The sequence below is a fragment of the Procambarus clarkii genome, chromosome 53 (assembly GCF_040958095.1).
Source record: "Procambarus clarkii isolate CNS0578487 chromosome 53, FALCON_Pclarkii_2.0, whole genome shotgun sequence".
In the NCBI taxonomy this organism is placed as follows: Eukaryota; Metazoa; Arthropoda; class Malacostraca; order Decapoda; family Cambaridae; genus Procambarus; species Procambarus clarkii.
In genome coordinates this window covers 8,211,284-8,234,433 of record NC_091202.1, presented here as the reverse complement: position 1 = coordinate 8,234,433, position 23,150 = coordinate 8,211,284, and the positions used below count along the sequence as shown (strand labels likewise).

General features: G+C 46.8%; 1 protein-coding gene across 1 annotated transcript in view; it reads right to left on the bottom strand.

The window, feature by feature from the left end:
• Positions 1 to 23,150, bottom strand: part of LOC138352320 (probable glutamate receptor) — a 308,857-nt gene that overhangs the window by 31,033 nt on the left and 254,674 nt on the right. The window contains exons 8-10 of the mRNA XM_069304701.1: positions 5,588 to 5,890; positions 3,420 to 3,650; positions 3,131 to 3,311 (exon numbers count right to left, since the gene is read on the bottom strand). Of these exons, the coding sequence (XP_069160802.1) occupies positions 3,131 to 3,311; positions 3,420 to 3,650; positions 5,588 to 5,890 (715 nt within the window). The remainder of the gene's footprint in view (positions 1 to 3,130; positions 3,312 to 3,419; positions 3,651 to 5,587; positions 5,891 to 23,150) is intronic.

Below are 23,150 nucleotides of genomic sequence, written 5' to 3'. Positions count from 1 at the left end.
AAACACAGGAACCAGCACTGTACACACTAAAACACAGGAACTAGCACTGAACACACTCAAACACAGAATCCAACACTGAACACACTCGAACACAGAAACCAATACCACACACTCAAACACAGGAACCAGCACTGTACACACTCAAACACAGGAACCAGCACTGAACACACTCAAACACAGAATTAAATACTGAACACACTCAAACACAAGAACCAACACTGAACACACTCAATCACAGGAACCAACACTGAACACACTCAAACACAGGAACCAGCACTGTACACACTAAAACACAGGAACCAGCATTGAACACACTCAAACACAGAATCCAACACTGAACACACTCAAACACAGAATCCAACACTGAGGACACTCAAACACAGGAGCCAATACCACACACTCAAACACAGGAACTAACACTGAACACACTCAAACACAGGAACTAACACTGAACACACTCAAACACAGGAACCAACACTGAACACACTCAAACACAGGAACCAGCACTGTACACACTCAAACACAGGAACCAACACTGAACACACTCAAAAACAGAAACCAATACCACACACTCAAACACAGGAACCAACACTGTACACACTCAAACACAAGAACCAACACTGAACACACTCAATCACAGGAACCAACACTGAACACATTCAATCACAGGAACCAACACTGAACACACTCAAACACAGGAACCAACACTGTACACACTCAAACACAGGAACCAATACTGAACACACTCAAACACAGGAACCAGCACTGAACACACTCAAACACAGGAACCAACACTGAATACACTCAAACACAGGAACCAACACTGAGCACACTCAAACACAGGAACCAACACTGAACACACTCAAACACAGGAACCAATACTGAACACACTCAAACACATGAATTAGTACTGAACACACTCAAACACAGGAACCAACACTGAACACACTCAAACACAGGAACCAACACTGAACACACTCAAACACAGGAACCAACACTGAACACACTCAAACACAGGAACCAATACTGAACACACTCAAACACATGAACCAGTACTGAACACACTCAAACACAGGAACCAACATTGAACACTCAAACATAGGAACCAACACTGAACACACTCAAACACAGGAACCAATACTGAACACACTCAAACACATGAACCAGTACTGAACACACTCAAACACAGGAACCAACACTGAACACTCAAACACAGGAACCAATACTGAACACACTCAAACACAGGAACCAATGCTGAACACACTAGAACAAAACGTCCAACATAAATTAATTGCTCCTCTCGTTTATCTTCTAACGATCATATAATCTATGTAAAAAAAAATTGGAAATGCTCGTTTGTTCAAAATCGCTAATCTCCGAAAGTTCTTCACTGATTGCTTTGAAATTTTTACACAACGTTCCATTCGCATCCGAGCAAATTTTTATATACATACTATACATGTGCTTTTCCTTTGAGGGAAAATCTTCGAAACCTCTTTACTGATTGCTTTGAAATTTTGACACAACGTTGCACTCGAATAGGTGTGGGTATTTTTTATACCAACTATATACATGCCTCACATGTGACAGGAAAAAACATGCTTAAAAAAACTGTGCATCTGTTGGATGTATGAGCAACACACGCTGTAATCTCTGAAAATTCTTCACCGATTGTATTGAAATTTTGACACAACGCTCCATTCGAATACGTGTGTTTTTATATACCTACTATATAGAAGCCACACCTGTGACAAATAAAAACATTCTTTTTTGAAAAACAACACCATCTGGTGCACGTTATAGCAACATACGCTATTCTAAATATGTTATGATTCCATTTCAATGTTTCCTATTGCATTGATAAATTGAATTTTCATAGATTTTGATTTGTTTTCATTTTGATTTAAATATCTTGTGTGACATTGCATTGGAATTCAGCTGTGTTGTTTACCATACCATTCATTTCGTGAGTTTAGTTTAGTTTTTTATTTCTTCATTTTTTTTCATTTAATTTTTTAACTTTTTTTCTAATACTTCAGTGAGGGGAACATCGGATCATTTCATGTTCCCAATTTTCTTATGGGAACACCAGATCATTTGGGAATGCATCGGAGGAGGGAGTGGGGAATGGGGAGAAAGATGAGGGGACGGGGGTGGGGTATGGTGGGGAGGATGAGGGGACAGGGGAGGGGGGTTATGGCAGGGAGGACGAGAGGATGGGGGAGTTGGGATGGTTTGGATGAGGGGACATGGGAATGGGGAATGGTGGGGGAGGACAAGGGGACAGGGGATGGTTTGGAAGACGAGGGGTAGGGGGAGGGAGGTATGGTAGGAAGGACGAGGGGACGAGGGAGTGGGAGATGGTGGGGAGGACGAGGGGATGGTGGAGTGGAAATAGTTTGGAGGATGAGGGGACAATGGAGTGTGGGATTGTGGGGAGGACAAAAGGACGGGGGAGGGGGGAATGGTGGGGAGGACAAGGGGATGGGGGAATGGTTGGGAGGAAGCGAGGAGAAGGGGGCGTGAGGAATGCTTGGGAGGATGAGGGGATGGGGTAGAGGGAGATGGTGGGGAAGGGAGAGGGGACAGTGGTGTGGGGGATGGTTGGGTGGACGAGGGGATAGGGGAGTTTTTTTTTTACCACCGACGTGGCCTCACATTTACAATGCTAACCAGCAAATGTACATTTTCTTCTGTCCTCCATGGACAGGGTAAGAGATGTGTTAAACATATAGTTCATAGTATATAGGGGAGTGAGGAATGGTTGGAAGGACAAAGGAAAGGGAGAAAGGCGAATGGTGGGGGACTGGGAGACAGGGAAAGGTTGCTGTGACTCAGCAACGCACATGCCCTGCTGAGCCACAGGAACGCGTGGCTGGGTACAGCTAGTTAAAAATATATATTATCATTAATATGCTGACAAAAATATTGTGATGTAATCAAACTAATTAAACAGTACTAGATGAATTTGGATACACTAATCAACATTTAACTTAAAATTTCATCCATTATTTTAACCACTCACACAGTCTCTTCAGCCAAATTAAATTAATAGCCTGTGAAACATGTACTGAACTTAGCTGCTACATCTATATTAAATATACTCCCCAAGTTCATGTTTATACGTTACCTGTTCTAGAGAAATCCTGAGCAATGTATGTAATTAAAGCATTGCCAACATCAATAAGAACGTGATCACCTCGCCTCACCACAGTGTTCATATCTCTTGGGTACTGGCCTTGTGTTCTCCACACCAGGCGGCCTTTCTTCTCCGCCTCAGCTATCTCACGGTATATGCCAGACTCAACACACTGACAACGTTAATAGATGACACATTAATCATTATATCGCAATAATATTTATGTTCTTTAATACTATATAATATTTAAATGTATTTGAATGCCATTTCCGTTACCCACCTGCAGGTATTCCCGCAGTCCAGACCCTTTTAACCATATCATAGTTACTGCTGGATCGTCCAGCACCTGTCGTCGGGACTGGAAGGGCTGGGAGATGTGTCTGACAGCCAGGAGAGCCATGAGGTTGCCGGCGTAGCTCTGCGTCAGCACCACCGCCACCAGCCCCCACACCGCCAGCACCACCCGCTCCCACCACCATCCACCACCACCCTGGCCATCTTTAACGATAATTGTTGCCCAAAATCATCAGTATGTCTGGTATATGTATTTTTCTTACAAGGTATCCATTATTGACAAAGCCCAACAAGTTATCTTTGTGAATCTGAACAACTCTATTTTGGATAGTTCGAAGAAAAGCAATCAACATATTCTATGTTCTCTAAGGGGCCATAGTACCAGGATATAAGAAATTGTTGTAGGGTATTCATAATTTATTATCCTGATACATGTGAAAGGTGCTGCACCTAGGCCAAGTTTCAGCATCTCAGCCTAAATAGAGACGGAGAAAAAAAAAAAAAAAGAATTTTTCAACCATGTTCAATTGATTTCACAGCCCACAATTGTGAACCAAAATCATTTCTACGACACTCAGCTATGACCTTACTATATAATAAAGATTTGCATGTCACATCATTATCCCAGATGTATTTAGTGCAATAATACAGATTTATAAAAGTTTCCCAAAAACGTATGCAACAAAATGAAGTGTATCATTATTTATAAAATCAATAAATCTACGTAGATAAGAATAATGACATCCGTTTATAGAGGCGTAAACTCTACATATAATGTGCAAGTTTCATGTAAATTGAATAATAAATAAAGGCTGTGAGACCAGATCTAGTTGTAAAAGTTGGAGTTGCGTAGCGCGCGCGACAAGATACTCATACTCGCGGTCACTCGTGACAATGTGTGATTTACGCATTGCGGCCAGCTCGTACCTTCTATGGAGAGCTCGCATGCATCTAGCTTTCAATGCTTTTCTCTTGTTCGTTTGGTAAGTCATATTGCAGTACAAATAGCAATAATAGCATGAGTTCTAGGAGATATTGTGAGAGCGCGTCAGCGATACATCCACTCTCCAACAGACATACACAGTGACTGAGGGCCTGAGCCACGTACCACCCTCTCTCTCTCACGATACTATTGCCAATGAGTGAGTTTATATTCATTTTATGCATAACATGTTATTTTCAACGCTATTACGAAAAATAAGACTTCTACAACGTAAGATACAATACCCCGCGGCGCACTCACGCCGCGAGGACCAGATTCACGAAAGTTGCAGTGGGAAATTTGACTCTAATTACGTTATTTTTCAAGATATCATTAAACGGTTTGGACCACAGTGTTGCCGGAACGTTGTAGTATTTTTCGTAATTTTTCGTAAATATTCCATTTTTCTTCGGATTTTCGGTTACCATGGCCCCTAAATTTGACGGAAGTAGCTCAGAAAGATGAAATAGAACCATTCAGCACAATGTTCATTAATCAGTATATTATTCAAATAAAAATGTATGTATTCATGATATGTTTAAAAGAGAAATCATGGAAACATGCAATATGGAGCTTTGCCACCAAAAAATCCTTATATCTGATAATCATTCTAAAATATTTTTGCTTCTACAAAGCTATAAAATCTCAATTTAAGTTATGTCGCGACGGCACATTCTCCACACAATAAACCATTTTCTCTCACTTAAAATGTTTTTGTTGTCCATTTTCATTCAAGGTAACCCTATATTCATCGTAAGTATTGACAAAATCATTAATTAATATTATTGAATATTGCGTGTGAGGTGAAGGCATGAGGGCACACCAGCAGGCAGACTGATCTCGTCAGAGGCTCCATGGCCATCTACGGCTTTTATTGACATGTTGACTGTCTCTAGAGGCCTCTGGTTGGTGGTCGGTACAGAACCTTACATCTACTGAATTGTAAACTTGTTTTACACATGTTAAAACATCCTGTCAAATTATCGGTCGCTGTGCAGTATTAAAGAAAAATATCTTGGGGTATTGACCATAACCTTAATTTAATTTTATTAAGTATACGGCAGATATGTTGCGACTTAAATTTATCTAACTTTCTGACCACTCTTCATTTACCATTCATTAACATACATTTCACCTCAAATACATGTCATTAACATAGATTACTTACGTTTATCCTGCTGTAGTAAGATTCGGATGTAGTCAAATGAGAACATCAACCAATTCCTTTGACCACCGGTGTTGTGAAACAAGCCTGAAGACATAAGGAGCGTTGCAGTAGGCAGCACCAGCAGCGCCCCCAGGATGGCCGCCCATACCAGCGGCTCCAGAGGGAACACGAAGCCCCACGGGTCCACCTCCGGCTGACCTCGGGCTCCCAGCATCCTCCAGTAGTCAATCATCACCGGCACGGTGAAATCCACCACCTCTATTCGGTCTCCACTTAACCTTATGGGGCCGACAGCTAGCTCAACTTCCTGTATATACCACACAATCATGCATACAAATCTTATTACCTTTTTAACAAATCAATTATGCAATATTCACATAAGCCAGCTTCATCATATAATATTCAAGAAAATTATAATTGTATATTCTATAGCTGAGCACAGAGGCACAAATATCTTTGTAGATGAAATTTATCAAAAATTATATACTTAAATACATGATCAGTGCCAGCTCATTACAATGCATATCCATGAAAATCTTTTGAGGCAATGGAGTGACTTGAACCAGCCTTCTTGCGATTCCCAGTCACCTGTCTCAACCAACTTGGCTATGTTGAGCATTGTGATTTCATTGGGATCTGGATAGTCTCTGGATGGATTGATTGTGTTTGTGTTTCTGTCTGAAACTGTCTTTTTGCTGACTAACTCTCTTTTCGTCAGCAGTCTTATAGTCTTTTAGTGACTTTTTGCTGGCTAACTCTGACTAGTATCTCTGATAGAAAAATAATAAGATAGTTTTCCACTGTTCTTCAGGTGATTAACCAGTACGAGTAGCCTAGTAGAGTGAAATCTATATAAATAAAAAAGGAATTATTCCTTTGTTCAAAATCGTTAATCTCCGAAAGTTTTTCACCAATTGCTTTGAAATTTTCCCACAACGTTCCATTCGCACAAGAGCGGGTTTTTATATACATACTATATAGATGTTATGTCTGACGGAGAAAATACATGTTTTTTTTAAACTGTGTTTTTCATGTAAGGGGAAATCTTTGAAACCTCATTACTGATTACTTTGAAATTTTGACACAACGTTGCATTCAAATAGGCGCGTGTTTTATATACCTACTATATAAATGCCTCATCTGTGACAAGAAAAAAACATGTTTTTTTTTTTTAAAAAACAGTGCCATCTGTTGGGCGTAAGAAAAACACACGCTGTAATCTCCGAAAGTTCTTCCCCAATTGCTTTGAAATTTTGATACAATGTTCCATTCGAATACGCGTGTATTTTTATATACCTACTATATTGATGCCACCTGTGACAGGTAAAAATATGTTTTTTTTTTAAACAGCACCATCTGTTGCACGTAAGAGCAACACACGCTATTATAATTTTTTTACGATTACATTTCAGTGCCTTCGATTGCACTGATAAATAAAATTTTCATAGATTTCAATTTATTTCAATTTTGATTTAATTATTTTGTGTGACATTGCATTGAAATTAGGCTGTGTTGTTTACCATACCGTAAATTTCGTGAATATTTTTTTTCATTGTTTTTCATTTCTATTTTTTTAACAGTTCTTTTTATTTTTCAGTGATGGGAACATCAGATCATTTGATGTTCCCAATTTTCTGATTTGAACATCAGATCATTTGTGAATGCATCAGACGAGGGAGTGGGGAATGGCGGGGAGGACGAGGGGATGGGAGTGGTGGATGGTGGTGAGGACTAGGGGACGGTGGAGTTGAGCATGGTGGGGAGGACGAGGGAATTGTGGAGTGGGGGATGGTAGGCCGAACAAAAGGGAATAGGGATGGAGGGAATGGTGGAAGGATGAGGGGATGGGGGAGTGGGGAATAGATGGGAGGACGAGGGGACGGGGAAGGGACGAATGGTGGGGGAAGACAGGGGGTCATGGGAAGGTTGCTGTGGCTCAGTAACAGACATACGTTGCTGAGCCACAGCAATGCGTAGCCGGATACAGCTAGTCTACATAAATAAAAATGGAAATTTTCGTTAATTCAAAATCGTTAATCTCCGAAAGGTCTTCACCAATTGCTTTGAAAATTTCACACGTTCCATTTGCATCCAAGCAGGTTAATAAATACATATTATATATATATATATATATATATATATATATATATATATATATATATATATAACTGAAAACTCACACCCCAGAAGTGACTCGAACCCATACTCCCACAACTGGTATGTACAGGGACGCCTTAATCCGCTTGACCATCACGACCGGACATAAGGAAGTGATAGCCGAGGCTATATGAACCACTTCCCCGCCGGCACTCGGATGGTAATCTTGGGCATAGCATTTTATCAAATCACCTCATTCTTTGGGGCACACGTGAGGAACACAAATGCAAACAAGCCTGAATGGTCCCCAGGACTATATACAACTGAAAACTCACACCCCAGAAGTGACTCGAACCCATACTCCCACAACTGGTATGTACAGGGACGCCTTAATCCGCTTGACCATCACGACCGGACATAAGGAAGTGATAGCCGAGGCTATATGAACCACTTCCCCGCCGGCACTCGGATGGTAATCTTGGGCATAGCATTTTATCAAATCACCTCATTCTTTGGGGCACACGTGAGGAACACAAATGCAAACAAGCCTGAATGGTCCCCAGGACTATATACAACTGAAAACTCACACCCCAGAAGTGACTCGAACCCATACTCCCACAACTGGTATGTACAGGGACGCCTTAATCCGCTTGACCATCACGACCGGACATAAGGAAGTGATAGCCGAGGCTATATGAACCACTTCCCCGCCGGCACTCGGATGGTAATCTTGGGCATAGCATTTTATCAAATCACCTCATTCTTTGGGGCACACGTGAGGAACACAAATGCAAACAAGCCTGAATGGTCCCCAGGACTATATACAACTGAAAACTCACACCCCAGAAGTGACTCGAACCCATACTCCCACAACTGGTATGTACAGGGACGCCTTAATCCGCTTGACCATCACGACCGGACATAAGGAAGTGATAGCCGAGGCTATATGATTCATTCCATTCAGGCTTGTTTGCATTTGTGTTCCTCACGTGTGCCCCAAAGAATGAGGTGATTTGATAAAATGCTATGCCCAAGATTACCATCCGAGTGCCGGCGGGGAAGTGGTTCATATAGCCTCGGCTATCACTTCCTTATGTCCGGTCGTGATGGTCAAGCGGATTAAGGCGTCCCTGTACATACCAGTTGTGGGAGTATGGGTTCGAGTCACTTCTGGGGTGTGAGTTTTCAGTTGTATATAGTCCTGGGGACCATTCAGGCTTGTTTGCATTTGTGTTCCTCACGTGTGCCCCAAAGAATGAGGTGATTTGATAAAATGCTATGCCCAAGATTACCATCCGAGTGCCGGCGGGGAAGTGGTTCATATAGCCTCGGCTATCACTTCCTTATGTCCGGTCGTGATGGTCAAGCGGATTAAGGCGTCCCTGTACATACCAGTTGTGGGAGTATGGGTTCGAGTCACTTCTGGGGTGTGAGTTTTCAGTTGTATATAGTCCTGGGGACCATTCAGGCTTGTTTGCATTTGTGTTCCTCACGTGTGCCCCAAAGAATGAGGTGATTTGATAAAATGCTATGCCCAAGATTACCATCCGAGTGCCGGCGGGGAAGTGGTTCATATAGCCTCGGCTATCACTTCCTTATGTCCGGTCGTGATGGTCAAGCGGATTAAGGCGTCCCTGTACATACCAGTTGTGGGAGTATGGGTTCGAGTCACTTCTGGGGTGTGAGTTTTCAGTTGTATATAGTCCTGGGGACCATTCAGGCTTGTTTGCATATATATATATATATATATATATATATATATATATATATATATATATATATATATATATATATATATATATATATATATATATATATATATATATATATATATTTATATATATACTCACACCTCAGAAGTGACTCGAACCCATACTGCCAGGAGCAACGCAACTGGTATGTACAGGGACGCCTTAATCCGCTTGACCATCACGACCGGACAAGGTATGACCATCATACCTTGACTGGTATGTACAGGGGCGTCCCTGTACATACCAGTTGCGTTGCTCCTGGCAGTATGGGTTCGAGTCACTTCTGGGGTGTGAGTTTTCAGTTGTATATAATCCTGGGGACCATTCATGCTTGTTTGCATTTGTGTTCCTCACGTGTGCCCCAAAGAATGAGGTGATTTGATAAAATGCTATGCCCAAGATTACCATCCGAGTGCCGGCGGGGAAGTGGTTCAAATAGCTTCGGCTATCACTTCCTTATTGTCCGGTCGTGATGGTCAAGCGGATTAAGGCGTCCCTGTACATACCAGTTGCGTTGCTCCTGGCAGTATGGGTTCGAGTCACTTCTGGGGTGTTAGTTTTCAGTTGTATATAGTCCTGGGGACCATTTAGGCTTGTTTGCATATATATATATATATATATATATATATATATATATATATATATATATATATATATATAAATATATATATATATATATATATATATATATATATATATATATATATATATATATATATATATATATATATATATATATATATATATATATATATATTATTAAATATGACCGAAAAAGTAAGATTAATAATTCTAACACGAATTTTCTCGATCTTTCGTACATTTCTTTTCACTGTTGGTGGTAATTCAAAAATCAATTCTCCAAAATTCATTTTTATTTCTAGTCTGATGTTGGAGAATTGATTTTTGAATTACCACCAACAGTGAAAAGAAATGTATGAAAGACCGAGAAAATTCGTGTTAGAATTATTAATCTTCCTTTTTCGGTCATATTTAATAATATATGTCTACAGGAAAGACTGCTACCAAAATATACTAATATATATATATATATATATATATATATATATATATATATATATATATATATATATATATATGAATATATATATATATATATATATTCATATATATATATATATATTCGCATATAGTCCTGGGGACCATTCAGGCTTGTTCGCATTTGTGTTCCTCACGTGTGCCCCAAAGAATGAGGTGATTTGGTGAAATGCTATGCCCAAGATTACCATCCGAGTTGCCGTCGGGGAAGTGGCTCAAATAGCCTCGGCTATCACTTCCTTTTGACGGCCGTGATGGTCAAGCGGATTAAGGCGCCCTGTAGTTACCAGTTGCGTTGCTTCTGGGAGTATGGGTTCGAGTCACTTCTGGGGTGTGAGTTTTCATTCGCATATAGTCCTGGGGACCATTCAGGCTTGTTCGCATATATATATATATATATATATATATATATATATATATATATATATATATATATATATATATATATATATATATATATATATATATATGTATATTGTGACGATAATCTCTTTCAAGAGAGATTGAGCCTGCTCTTATCTACCTAAAGGTACGTCCAGTTTACAAGTATAAGATGCTACATTCAAGATACGTCCACCGGTAGCACAAAACGTTTTGTCCAGGAGGCAAAACGTACCCAAGAACCCCCCTACTTCACACACCCTACACGCCAGCTCGTCGTCAACCAGCCAACTACCCATCCCAGCCTGCCTGCTCCTGATTGGTGACTCGCCGACTGCACACCTGCACACTGCACCTCAGCCCCATCTACCTGAGTCGACATCTGACCCTGGACCAGCCATCAACTTCAGAATATTCCTTGTGCTCTTAGTGTTGACATCTCTCTCTGGCATACTAAGCTCTCTGGCTTTTGTATACTAAGGGAGGTCTCAGCCATAGCCAATATTCTCAGCACCATTTCACCATTATACTATTTGATCTATTGTGTTTTTGCATTTATCTTTGTTATTTAATTGCACTATTCATTTCCCCGAGATTTGTCTTTATTTTTATTTATGTTTAAAGCAAATATTAAAGTTTCATTGTTCATACTTTGTGTTTTACGTGTTCCTCCCTCTCACTTACCACAGATAACAGGCAAGCAGTCTACCTTTTTTTTGTAAGTGTGACCAGGCATTGACACCTGCCATTGGAGGACTGCCGAACATCTATACTCCAACACTTTCCTGTCACAATATATATATATATATATATATATATATATATATATATGTCGTACCTAGTAGCCAGAACGCACTTCTCGGCCTACTATGCAAGGCCCAATTTGCCTAATAAGCCAAGTTTTCCTGAAATAATATATTTTCTCTAATTTTTTTCTTATGAAATGATAAAGCTACCCATTTCATTATGTATGAGGTTAATTTTTTTTTATTGGAGTTAAAATTAACGTAGATATATGACCGAACCTAACCAACCCTACCTAACCTAACCTAACCTATCTTTATAGGTTAGGTTAGGTTAGGTAGCATAAAAAGTTAGGTTAGGTAGTCGAAAAACAATTAATTCATGTTGACTTGGCTTATTAGGCAAATCGGGCCTTGCATAGTAGGCTTAGAAGTGCGTTCTGGCTACTAGGTACGACATTATATATATATATATATATATATATATATATATATATATATATATATATATATATATATATATATATATATATATATATATATATATATATATATATATATATATTTATATATATATATAAATATATATATATATATATATTATATATATATATATATATATATATATATATATATAAATATATATATATATATATATATATATATATATATATATATATATATATATATATATATATATATATATATATATATAACTTTAGAAACACTTTCCCACCAGGAGACTCGAACCCGAACAACTGGCATAACAGGTACGCCTTAACCCACTCCCGCCTTAAATGTATATATATATATATATATATATATATATATATATATATATATATATATATATATATATATATATATATATATATATTTATGTATATAATAGTGTCAGACCACGGAGGAAGAAATGAAACAGGAATTTCCTTAAGTATTTTTGTATATTAATACACCTTTAGAAGGAATTCGTATTGATATACAAAAATACTTAAGGAAATTCCTGTTTCAAGTCTTCCTCCGTGGTTTGACCACTGTCACGTTTTTCATCACGTGTTAATTCTCTCGATTTTCCGGCCATACGTTGCTGTGGCTCAGCAATGCATGTGCTGAGAAAATCAGAAAATTGGGAACATCAAATGTGATGATGTTCCCATCACTGACGTATAAGGGAAACAGTTAAAAAACGAAATTAACAAAAAAATTAAATAAATATACACACGAAATGAGAGGAATGGTAAATAACACAGCTCAATTCTATTGGAATATCACACAAAATAATTTAATCAAAATGAAAATAAATCGAAATCTATGAAAATTCAATTTATCAATGCAATCTGAAACATTGACATGTATTCGTTACCTTCTTGGATGTATGTTTTTTGCTGGATTGTAGAGAATACACAGTAGATCACTTCAGCCATTTATTGAGTAAGGTAACAAGTTATATATCTGGCCTGCTGAGGTCCTACCTAACTCTGGTCTCGTGAGATACTGAGGCTTGCCGCGAGAGAGGCAAGTGCCAGCTCTGAAGGGAATGACGTCAGAGGCCTACTCGCCTGTGATTGAGTATGAACACCCCATCATACAATTTGAGTATTAACACTGATCGGACACGCTATCAAATCGACGTCCCTTGTCGACAAGCTCTGGCTAGCTAGATAGTTACAATGATACTGAAAGACCTCGGTGGCATTCAATAACGTCTTACATGGGAAATTGTATAATAAATATTAAAAGAAGATCAGGTGTGCGGGATACTAACACCTCTCGGCATGTGCACAAAAATAAAATTTGAGCATAATAGGTGAAAAATCATGGTAACAATGCTTTAATTAAACACGAGCATTAAGAACATATATATGTCTATGTATCAGATATGAACAATACATCTCAAGGTATTGCCTAAAACAAAATTATTAGCATGTGTTAATGGCATGTGCTTGGGGAAAAAATTAAATTAAAGACAATTATCTACATTAATGGAACAAAAGTTCTGACCTAACAACAACAAACGAACTTTATGATTAGATCATGGAAATTTTTTTTTTAATGTACAATATATTTACAGGTTATATACAAGGCCTGGATCGAGAAGGGTAACATCTTAGTGATAGCAGTCAGGAATCACTGGCATCAGTGTGGTTGCTAGAACATTAATAAAACTCTTTATGACAAGCACTGTAAAAATACAAATGGCAGTAGACTTAACAATGGCATCTGATTTATGACACAAAATAAAGTTGAGAAAAAAACTTCATTATATAATATATATAATGGTAATAATAGGACACATGTGGTAGAAATACTGGAAGTGAATTTTGCTAAACAAAACGGAATAACTGCAGAGTGCACTTAATTATAAATTTTGTGGATATCTACACCTTGATCTGTAAGGAACAGGTGAAACTGCATGTGACAAACTATCATCTTGAGAGATAAACTCTTTAACATCTAGCCAATGGACATGTGGTGAGTGCACGGTTGAAACGAAAGGTCTAGATCTAAGAATATAGGTGCTAGTATGGGGTGGCTGTACATCTAGTGGTCTGTCAACCACAGAAGGTGGTGTCCCAATAGAAGAATAAGTCTGGGTAAGATCATTGTCAACTTCCTCATCAGTCTCGTTAAGAGTCATTTTAGTTAACTTCATGTGGTCTAAATGTTCATTTATACACTCCGCCCAGGAAACAATTTTAGGTTGCTACAACGTATCTGGAAAGTGTTGGAAAGTAGGGGCAACGTTTGTTTTCATGCATTAGATGCGTAATTTTGTGTGGATGTAAATAAGTTTCTTAAACGTATTGCACGAAACGTTGGCTAAAAAAAAATTGAAACCTTGTGGCAACCTTAAATGTTTCATATTCGTAGTTTTTTATTGTTGTTATTTATATAAATGTAGAAATATAAAAGCATATTTCAACATTTAGTAAAAAGAAGCAAGATCATAATAAAGGTTAATTCATCATTTTTATTCATTTTTTTAGGAAGAGGTCGAGGAGGAAGGAGGAAGAATTCCAAGTAACAGGAGGAGATCGAAGAGGAAGGAGGAGGGCGAGGAGGAAGGAGGAAGAGGGCGAGGAGGAAGGAGGAGAAAGAAGGAGGAGAGCAAGGAGGAAGGAAGAGGAGGAGGGCGAAGAGGGAGGAAGAGGAGGAAGGAGGAGGAGGCCGAGGAGGAAGGAGGAGGAGGAGGGCGAGGAGTAAGGAGGAGGGCGAGAAGGAAGGAGGAGGGCGAGGAGGAAGGAGGAGGGCGAGGAGGAAGGAGGAGGAGGGCGAGGAGGAAGGAGGACGAGGGCGAAGAGGAAGGAGGCGGAGGAGAGCCAGGAGGAAGGAGGAGGAGGGCAAGGAGGAAGGAGGAGGAGGCCGAGGAGGAAGAAAGTGGAGGTAGAAGAAGGGCAAGAAGGAAGGAGGAGGAGGAGGGTGAGTAGGAAGGAGGAGGAGGAGGGTGAGTAGGAAGGAGGAGAAGGGCGAGAAGGAAGGAGGAGGAGTAGGGCGAGGAGGGAGGGAATAGGCGGAAGAGTAAAGAGGAGGACGAGAAGGAAGGAGGGGGAAAAAGAGGGCGAGCAGAAAGGAGGGCGAGGAGGAAGGAGTAGGAGGTCGAAGAACAAGGAGGGCAAGGAGGAGAGCGAGGAGCAGGAGGGCGACGAGGAAGGAGGAGGGAGGAGGAAGGAGGAGTAGGAGGGCGAAGAGGAAAGAGAAGGAAGCGAGCGAGGAGGAGGAGAAAGAGGAGGAAGGAAGAAGAATTTCAGGTAAGAGGATGAGGTCGAGGAGGAAGGAAGAGGAGCGTGAGGAGGAGGGAGGAGGAAGGAGGAGGAGGTCGAGGAGGAAGGAGGAGGAGGCCGAGGAGGAAGGAGGAGGAGGGCGTGGAGGAAGGAGGAGGAGGCGAGCAGGGAGGAGAAGAGCGAGGAGGAAGAGGGCGAGGAGGAGGGAGAAGGGCTAGAAGGAAGGAGGAGGAGGGCAAGGAGGAAGGAGGAGGAGGGCGAAGAGGGAGGAGAAGGAGGAACGAGGAGGAAGGAGGGGGAGTAGGGCGAGGAGGGAGAAGGAGGAGGCAGAAGAGGAGTAAGAAGGAGGGCGAGATGGAAAGAGGAGGAGGACGAGAAGGAAGGAGGGGGAGTGAGGAGGGCGAGGAGGAGAGCGAGGAGCAGGAAGGTGACGAGGAAGGAGGAGGGCGAGGAGGAAGGAGCAGGAAGGAGGAGGGCAAGGAGGAAGGAGGAGGGCGAGGAGGAAGGAGAGTGAGGACGGAGGAGGGCGAGGAGGATGGAGGAGGAGAGCAAGGAGGAAGGGGGAGGAGGAGGGAGAATAGGAAGGAGGAGGCCGAGGAGGAAGAAGGAAGACGAGGAGGAAGGCGGAAGGAAAGAGCGAGGAGGAAGGAGGAAGAGAAGTGCGAGGAGGGAGTGGGAGGACGCAGAACAGGAGTAAGGAGGAGGGCGAGAATGAAGGAGGAGGGCGAGAAGGAAGGAGGAGGAGGGCGAGGAGGAAGGCGAGGAGCAGTGAGGAGGGCGAGAAGGAAGGGGGAGGAGGGTGAGGAGGAAGGAGGAGGAGGAGGAGAGCGAGGAGGAAGGAGGAGTAGGGCGAGGAGGAAGGAGGAGGAGGGCGAGAAGGAAAGACGAGGAGGGCGTGGAAGAAGGAGAAGGAGGGCGAGGAGGAGAGAGGAGGGCGAGGAGGAGGGAGGAGAGCGAGGAGCATGGAGGAGGGTGAGAAGGAAGGAGGAGGAGGGTGAGGAGGAAGGAGGAGGAGGAGAGCGAGGAGGAAGGAGGAGTAGGGCGGGTTGGAAGGAGGAGGAGGGTGAGAAGGAAAGACGAGGAGGGCAAGAAAGGAGAACAAGGGCGAGGAGGAGAGAGGAGGGCGAGAAGGAGGAAGGAAGGCGAGAAGGAAGGAGGAGGAGGAGGGTGAGGAGGAAAGAGGAGGAGGAGGGCGAGGAGGAAGGAGCAGGAAGGAGGAAGGAGGAGGAAGGAAAAGGGCAAGGAGGAAGGAGGAGGAAGGAGTAGGAAGGAGGAGGGCGAGGAGGAAGGAGTAGAGCAAGGACGAAGGAGGAGGGCGAGGAGGAAGGAGGAGGAGGGCGAAGTCAAAGGAGGAGGAAGGAGCAGGAAGGAGGAGGGCAAGGAGGAAGAAGGAAGAAGGAGGAGGGCGAGGAGGAGGGTGAGGAAGGAGGAGGTGGAGGAAGGAAGAGGAGAGCGAGGAGGAAGGAGGAAGAATTCCAGGTAAGAGGATGAGGTCGAGGCCAAAGGAGGAGGTCGAGGAGGAAGGAGGAGGGCGAGGAGGAAGGAGGAGGGCGAGGAGGAAGGAGAAGGAGGGCGTGGAGAAAGGAGGAGGAGAGCGAGGAGGGAGGAGGAGGAGGGCGAAGAGAAGGGCGAGGAGGAAGGAAGAGGAGAGCGAGGAGGAAGGAGGTGGACTGCAAGGAAGAGAGCGAGGAGTAGGAGGGCGTCGAGGAAGGAGGAGGAGGAGAGCAAGGAGGAATGAGGAGGAGGACGAGGAGGAAGGAGGAGTAGGAGGGCAAAGAGGAAAGAGGAGGAGAGCGAGGAGGAAGGAGGTGGAGGAAGGAAGAGGAGAGCGAGGAGGAAGGAGGTGGAGGAAGGAGGAAGAATTCCAGGTAAGAGGATGAGGTCGAGGCAAAAGGAGGAGGTCGAGGAGGGAGGAGGGCGAGGAGGAAGGAGGAGGGCGAGGAGGAAGGAGAAGGAGGGCGTGGAGAAAGGAGGAGGAGAGCGAGGAGGGAGGAGGAGGAGGGCGAAGAGAAGGGCGAGGAGGAAGGAGGAGGAAGGAGGAAAAGGAGAACGAGGAGAAAGGAGGAGGAATTAGGAGGGCGAGGAGAAAGGAGGCGGGCGAGGAGGAAGAAGGAGGAGGGCGAGGAGGAAGGAGGAGGAGGGCGAGGAGAAAGGAGGAAGATTGCGAGGAGGAGGGCGAGGAGGGAGGAGGAGGGCGAGGAGGAAGGAAGAGGGCGAGGAGGAAGGAGGAGGAGGGCAATGAGGAAGGAGGAGGGCGAGGAGGAAGGAGGAGGAGGGCGAGGAGGAAGGAGGAGGAGGGGCGAGGAGGAAGCAGGAGGAGGAGGAGGGCGAGGAGAAAGGAGGAGGAGGAGGAGGGCGAGGAGAAAGGAGGAGGAGGAGGACGAGGAGAATAGAGGAGGAAGGCGAAAAGGAAGGAGGAGGATGTTAAAGAGGAGGTTAAGGAGAAGAGCAAGAAGAAAGGAGGAGTAGGAGGTCGAAGAGAAAGGAAGAGTTGGTAAGGTAGGAAGGTCGCGGAGACGGAGGTCGAGAAAGAGGTGGAAGGAGGAAGAGGTCAAGGAGGAAGGAGGAAAAATTCCAGGTAGAAGGATGAGGTCGAAGAAGAAGGAGAATAAAGTTGAGGAGGAAGGAGGAGGAGGAGATCGAGGAGGAAGGAGGAGGAGATCGAGGAGGAAGGAGGAGAAGATCAAGGAGGAAGGAGGAGGAGGAGGAGGAGGAAGGAGGAGGAGGGCGAGGAGAAAGGAGGAAGATTGCGAGGAGGAGGGCGAGGAGGGAGGAGGAGGGCGAGGAGGAAGGAAGAGGGCGAGGAGGAAGGAGGAGGAAGGAGGAAAAGGAGAACGAGGAGAAAGGAGGAGGAATTAGGAGGGCGAGGAGAAAGGAGGCGGGCGAGGAGGAAGGAGGAGGAGGGCGAGGAGGAAGGAGGAGGAGGGCGAGGAGAAAGGAGGAAGATTGCGAGGAGGAGGGCGAGGAGGGAGGAGGAGGGCGAGGAGGAAGGAAGAGGGCGAGGAGGAAGGAGGAGGAGGGCAATGAGGAAGGAGGAGGGCGAGGAGGAAGGAGGAGGAGGGCGAGGAGGAAGGAAGAGGAGGCCGAGGAGGAAGGAGGAGGAGGGCGTGGAGGAAGGAGGAGGAGGCGAGCAGGGAGGAGAAGAGCGAGGAGGAAGAGGGCGAGGAGGAAGGAGGAGGAGGGCGAGAAGGAAAGACGAGGAGGGCGTGGAAGAAGGAGAAGGAGGGCGAGGAGGAGAGAGGAGGGCGAGGAGGAGGGAGGAGAGCGAGGAGCATGGAGGAGGGTGAGAAGGAAGGAGGAGGAGGGTGAGGAGGAAGGAGGAGGAGGAGAGCGAGGAGGAAGGAGGAGTAGGGCGGGTTGGAAGGAGGAGGAGGGTGAGAAGGAAAGACGAGGAGGGCAAGAAAGGAGAACAAGGGCGAGGAGGAGAGAGGAGGGCGAGAAGGAGGAAGGAAGGCGAGAAGGAAGGAGGAGGAGGAGGGTGAGGAGGAAAGAGGAGGAGGAGGGCGAGGAGGAAGGAGCAGGAAGGAGGAAGGAGGAGGAAGGAAAAGGGCAAGGAGGAAGGAGGAGGAAGGAGTAGGAAGGAGGAGGGCGAGGAGGAAGGAGTAGAGCAAGGACGAAGGAGGAGGGCGAGGAGGAAGGAGGAGGAGGGCGAAGTCAAAGGAGGAGGAAGGAGCAGGAAGGAGGAGGGCAAGGAGGAAGAAGGAAGAAGGAGGAGGGCGAGGAGGAGGGTGAGGAAGGAGGAGGTGGAGGAAGGAAGAGGAGAGCGAGGAGGAAGGAGGAAGAATTCCAGGTAAGAGGATGAGGTCGAGGCCAAAGGAGGAGGTCGAGGAGGAAGGAGGAGGGCGAGGAGGAAGGAGGAGGGCGAGGAGGAAGGAGAAGGAGGGCGTGGAGAAAGGAGGAGGAGAGCGAGGAGGGAGGAGGAGGAGGGCGAAGAGAAGGGCGAGGAGGAAGGAAGAGGAGAGCGAGGAGGAAGGAGGTGGACTGCAAGGAAGAGAGCGAGGAGTAGGAGGGCGTCGAGGAAGGAGGAGGAGGAGAGCAAGGAGGAATGAGGAGGAGGACGAGGAGGAAGGAGGAGTAGGAGGGCAAAGAGGAAAGAGGAGGAGAGCGAGGAGGAAGGAGGTGGAGGAAGGAAGAGGAGAGCGAGGAGGAAGGAGGTGGAGGAAGGAGGAAGAATTCCAGGTAAGAGGATGAGGTCGAGGCAAAAGGAGGAGGTCGAGGAGGGAGGAGGGCGAGGAGGAAGGAGGAGGGCGAGGAGGAAGGAGAAGGAGGGCGTGGAGAAAGGAGGAGGAGAGCGAGGAGGGAGGAGGAGGAGGGCGAAGAGAAGGGCGAGGAGGAAGGAGGAGGAAGGAGGAAAAGGAGAACGAGGAGAAAGGAGGAGGAATTAGGAGGGCGAGGAGAAAGGAGGCGGGCGAGGAGGAAGAAGGAGGAGGGCGAGGAGGAAGGAGGAGGAGGGCGAGGAGAAAGGAGGAAGATTGCGAGGAGGAGGGCGAGGAGGGAGGAGGAGGGCGAGGAGGAAGGAAGAGGGCGAGGAGGAAGGAGGAGGAGGGCAATGAGGAAGGAGGAGGGCGAGGAGGAAGGAGGAGGAGGGCGAGGAGGAAGGAGGAGGAGGGGCGAGGAGGAAGCAGGAGGAGGAGGAGGGCGAGGAGAAAGGAGGAGGAGGAGGAGGGCGAGGAGAAAGGAGGAGGAGGAGGACGAGGAGAATAGAGGAGGAAGGCGAAAAGGAAGGAGGAGGATGTTAAAGAGGAGGTTAAGGAGAAGAGCAAGAAGAAAGGAGGAGTAGGAGGTCGAAGAGAAAGGAAGAGTTGGTAAGGTAGGAAGGTCGCGGAGACGGAGGTCGAGAAAGAGGTGGAAGGAGGAAGAGGTCAAGGAGGAAGGAGGAAAAATTCCAGGTAGAAGGATGAGGTCGAAGAAGAAGGAGAATAAAGTTGAGGAGGAAGGAGGAGGAGGAGATCGAGGAGGAAGGAGGAGGAGATCGAGGAGGAAGGAGGAGAAGATCAAGGAGGAAGGAGGAGGAGGAGGAGGAGGAAGGAGGAGGAGGGCGAGGAGAAAGGAGGAAGATTGCGAGGAGGAGGGCGAGGAGGGAGGAGGAGGGCGAGGAGGAAGGAAGAGGGCGAGGAGGAAGGAGGAGGAAGGAGGAAAAGGAGAACGAGGAGAAAGGAGGAGGAATTAGGAGGGCGAGGAGAAAGGAGGCGGGCGAGGAGGAAGGAGGAGGAGGGCGAGGAGGAAGGAGGAGGAGGGCGAGGAGAAAGGAGGAAGATTGCGAGGAGGAGGGCGAGGAGGGAGGAGGAGGGCGAGGAGGAAGGAAGAGGGCGAGGAGGAAGGAGGAGGAGGGCAATGAGGAAGGAGGAGGGCGAGGAGGAAGGAGGAGGAGGGCGAGGAGGAAGGAAGAGGAGGCCGAGGAGGAAGGAGGAGGAGGGCGTGGAGGAAGGAGGAGGAGGCGAGCAGGGAGGAGAAGAGCGAGGAGGAAGAGGGCGAGGAGGAAGGAGGAGGAGGGCGAGAAGGAAAGACGAGGAGGGCGTGGAAGAAGGAGAAGGAGGGCGAGGAGGAGAGAGGAGGGCGAGGAGGAGGGAGGAGAGCGAGGAGCATGGAGGAGGGTGAGAAGGAAGGAGGAGGAGGGTGAGGAGGAAGGAGGAGGAGGAGAGCGAGGAGGAAGGAGGAGTAGGGCGGGTTGGAAGGAGGAGGAGGGTGAGAAGGAAAGACGAGGAGGGCAAGGAAGGAGAACAAGGGCGAGGAGGAGAGAGGAGGGCGAGAAGGAGGAAGGAGGGCGAGAAGGAAGGAGGAGGAGGGCGAAGAGAAGGGCGAGGAGGAAGGAAGAGGAGAGCGAGGAGGAAGGAGGTGGACTGCAAGGAAGAGAGCGAGGAGTAGGAGGGCGTCGAGGAAGGAGGAGGAGGAGAGCAAGGAGGAATGAGGAGGAGGACGAGGAGGAAGGAGGAGTAGGAGGGCAAAGAGGAAAGAGGAGGAGAGCGAGGAGGAAGGAGGTGGAGGAAGGAAGAGGAGAGCGAGGAGGAAGGAGGTGGAGGAAGGAGGAAGAATTCCAGGTAAGAGGATGAGGTCGAGGCAAAAGGAGGAGGTCGAGGAGGGAGGAGGGCGAGGAGGAAGGAGGAGGGCGAGGAGGAAGGAGAAGGAGGGCGTGGAGAAAGGAGGAGGAGAGCGAGGAGGGAGGAGGAGGAGGGCGAAGAGAAGGGCGAGGAGGAAGGAGGAGGAAGGAGGAAAAGGAGAACGAGGAGAAAGGAGGAGGAATTAGGAGGGCGAGGAGAAAGGAGGCGGGCGAGGAGGAAGAAGGAGGAGGGCGAGGAGGAAGGAGGAGGAGGGCGAGGAGAAAGGAGGAAGATTGCGAGGAGGAGGGCGAGGAGGGAGGAGGAGGGCGAGGAGGAAGGAAGAGGGCGAGGAGGAAGGAGGAGGGCAATGAGGAAGGAGGAGGGCGAGGAGGAAGGAGGAGGAGGGCGAGGAGGAAGGAGGAGGAGGGGCGAGGAGGAAGCAGGAGGAGGAGGAGGGCGAGGAGAAAGGAGGAGGAGGAGGAGGGCGAGGAGAAAGGAGGAGGAGGAGGACGAGGAGAATAGAGGAGGAAGGCGAAAAGGAAGGAGGAGGATGTTAAAGAGGAGGTTAAGGAGAAGAGCAAGAAGAAAGGAGGAGTAGGAGGTCGAAGAGAAAGGAAGAGTTGGTAAGGTAGGAAGGTCGCGGAGACGGAGGTCGAGAAAGAGGTGGAAGGAGGAAGAGGTCAAGGAGGAAGGAGGAAAAATTCCAGGTAGAAGGATGAGGTCGAAGAAGAAGGAGAATAAAGTTGAGGAGGAAGGAGGAGGAGGAGATCGAGGAGGAAGGAGGAGGAGATCGAGGAGGAAGGAGGAGAAGATCAAGGAGGAAGGAGGAGGAGGAGGAGGAGGAAGGAGGAGGAGGGCGAGGAGAAAGGAGGAAGATTGCGAGGAGGAGGGCGAGGAGGGAGGAGGAGGGCGAGGAGGAAGGAAGAGGGCGAGGAGGAAGGAGGAGGAAGGAGGAAAAGGAGAACGAGGAGAAAGGAGGAGGAATTAGGAGGGCGAGGAGAAAGGAGGCGGGCGAGGAGGAAGGAGGAGGAGGGCGAGGAGGAAGGAGGAGGAGGGCGAGGAGAAAGGAGGAAGATTGCGAGGAGGAGGGCGAGGAGGGAGGAGGAGGGCGAGGAGGAAGGAAGAGGGCGAGGAGGAAGGAGGAGGAGGGCAATGAGGAAGGAGGAGGGCGAGGAGGAAGGAGGAGGAGGGCGAGGAGGAAGGAAGAGGAGGCCGAGGAGGAAGGAGGAGGAGGGCGTGGAGGAAGGAGGAGGAGGCGAGCAGGGAGGAGAAGAGCGAGGAGGAAGAGGGCGAGGAGGAAGGAGGAGGAGGGCGAGAAGGAAAGACGAGGAGGGCGTGGAAGAAGGAGAAGGAGGGCGAGGAGGAGAGAGGAGGGCGAGGAGGAGGGAGGAGAGCGAGGAGCATGGAGGAGGGTGAGAAGGAAGGAGGAGGAGGGTGAGGAGGAAGGAGGAGGAGGAGAGCGAGGAGGAAGGAGGAGTAGGGCGGGTTGGAAGGAGGAGGAGGGTGAGAAGGAAAGACGAGGAGGGCAAGGAAGGAGAACAAGGGCGAGGAGGAGAGAGGAGGGCGAGAAGGAGGAAGGAGGGCGAGAAGGAAGGAGGAGGAGGAGGGTGAGGAGGAAAGAGGAGGAGGAGGGCGAGGAGGAAGGAGCAGGAAGGAGGAAGGAGGAGGAAGGAAGAGGGCAAGGAGGAAGGAGGAGGAAGGAGTAGGAAGGAGGCGGGCGAGGAGGAAGGAGTAGAGCAAGGACGAAGGAGGAGGGCGAGGAGGAAGGAGGAGGAG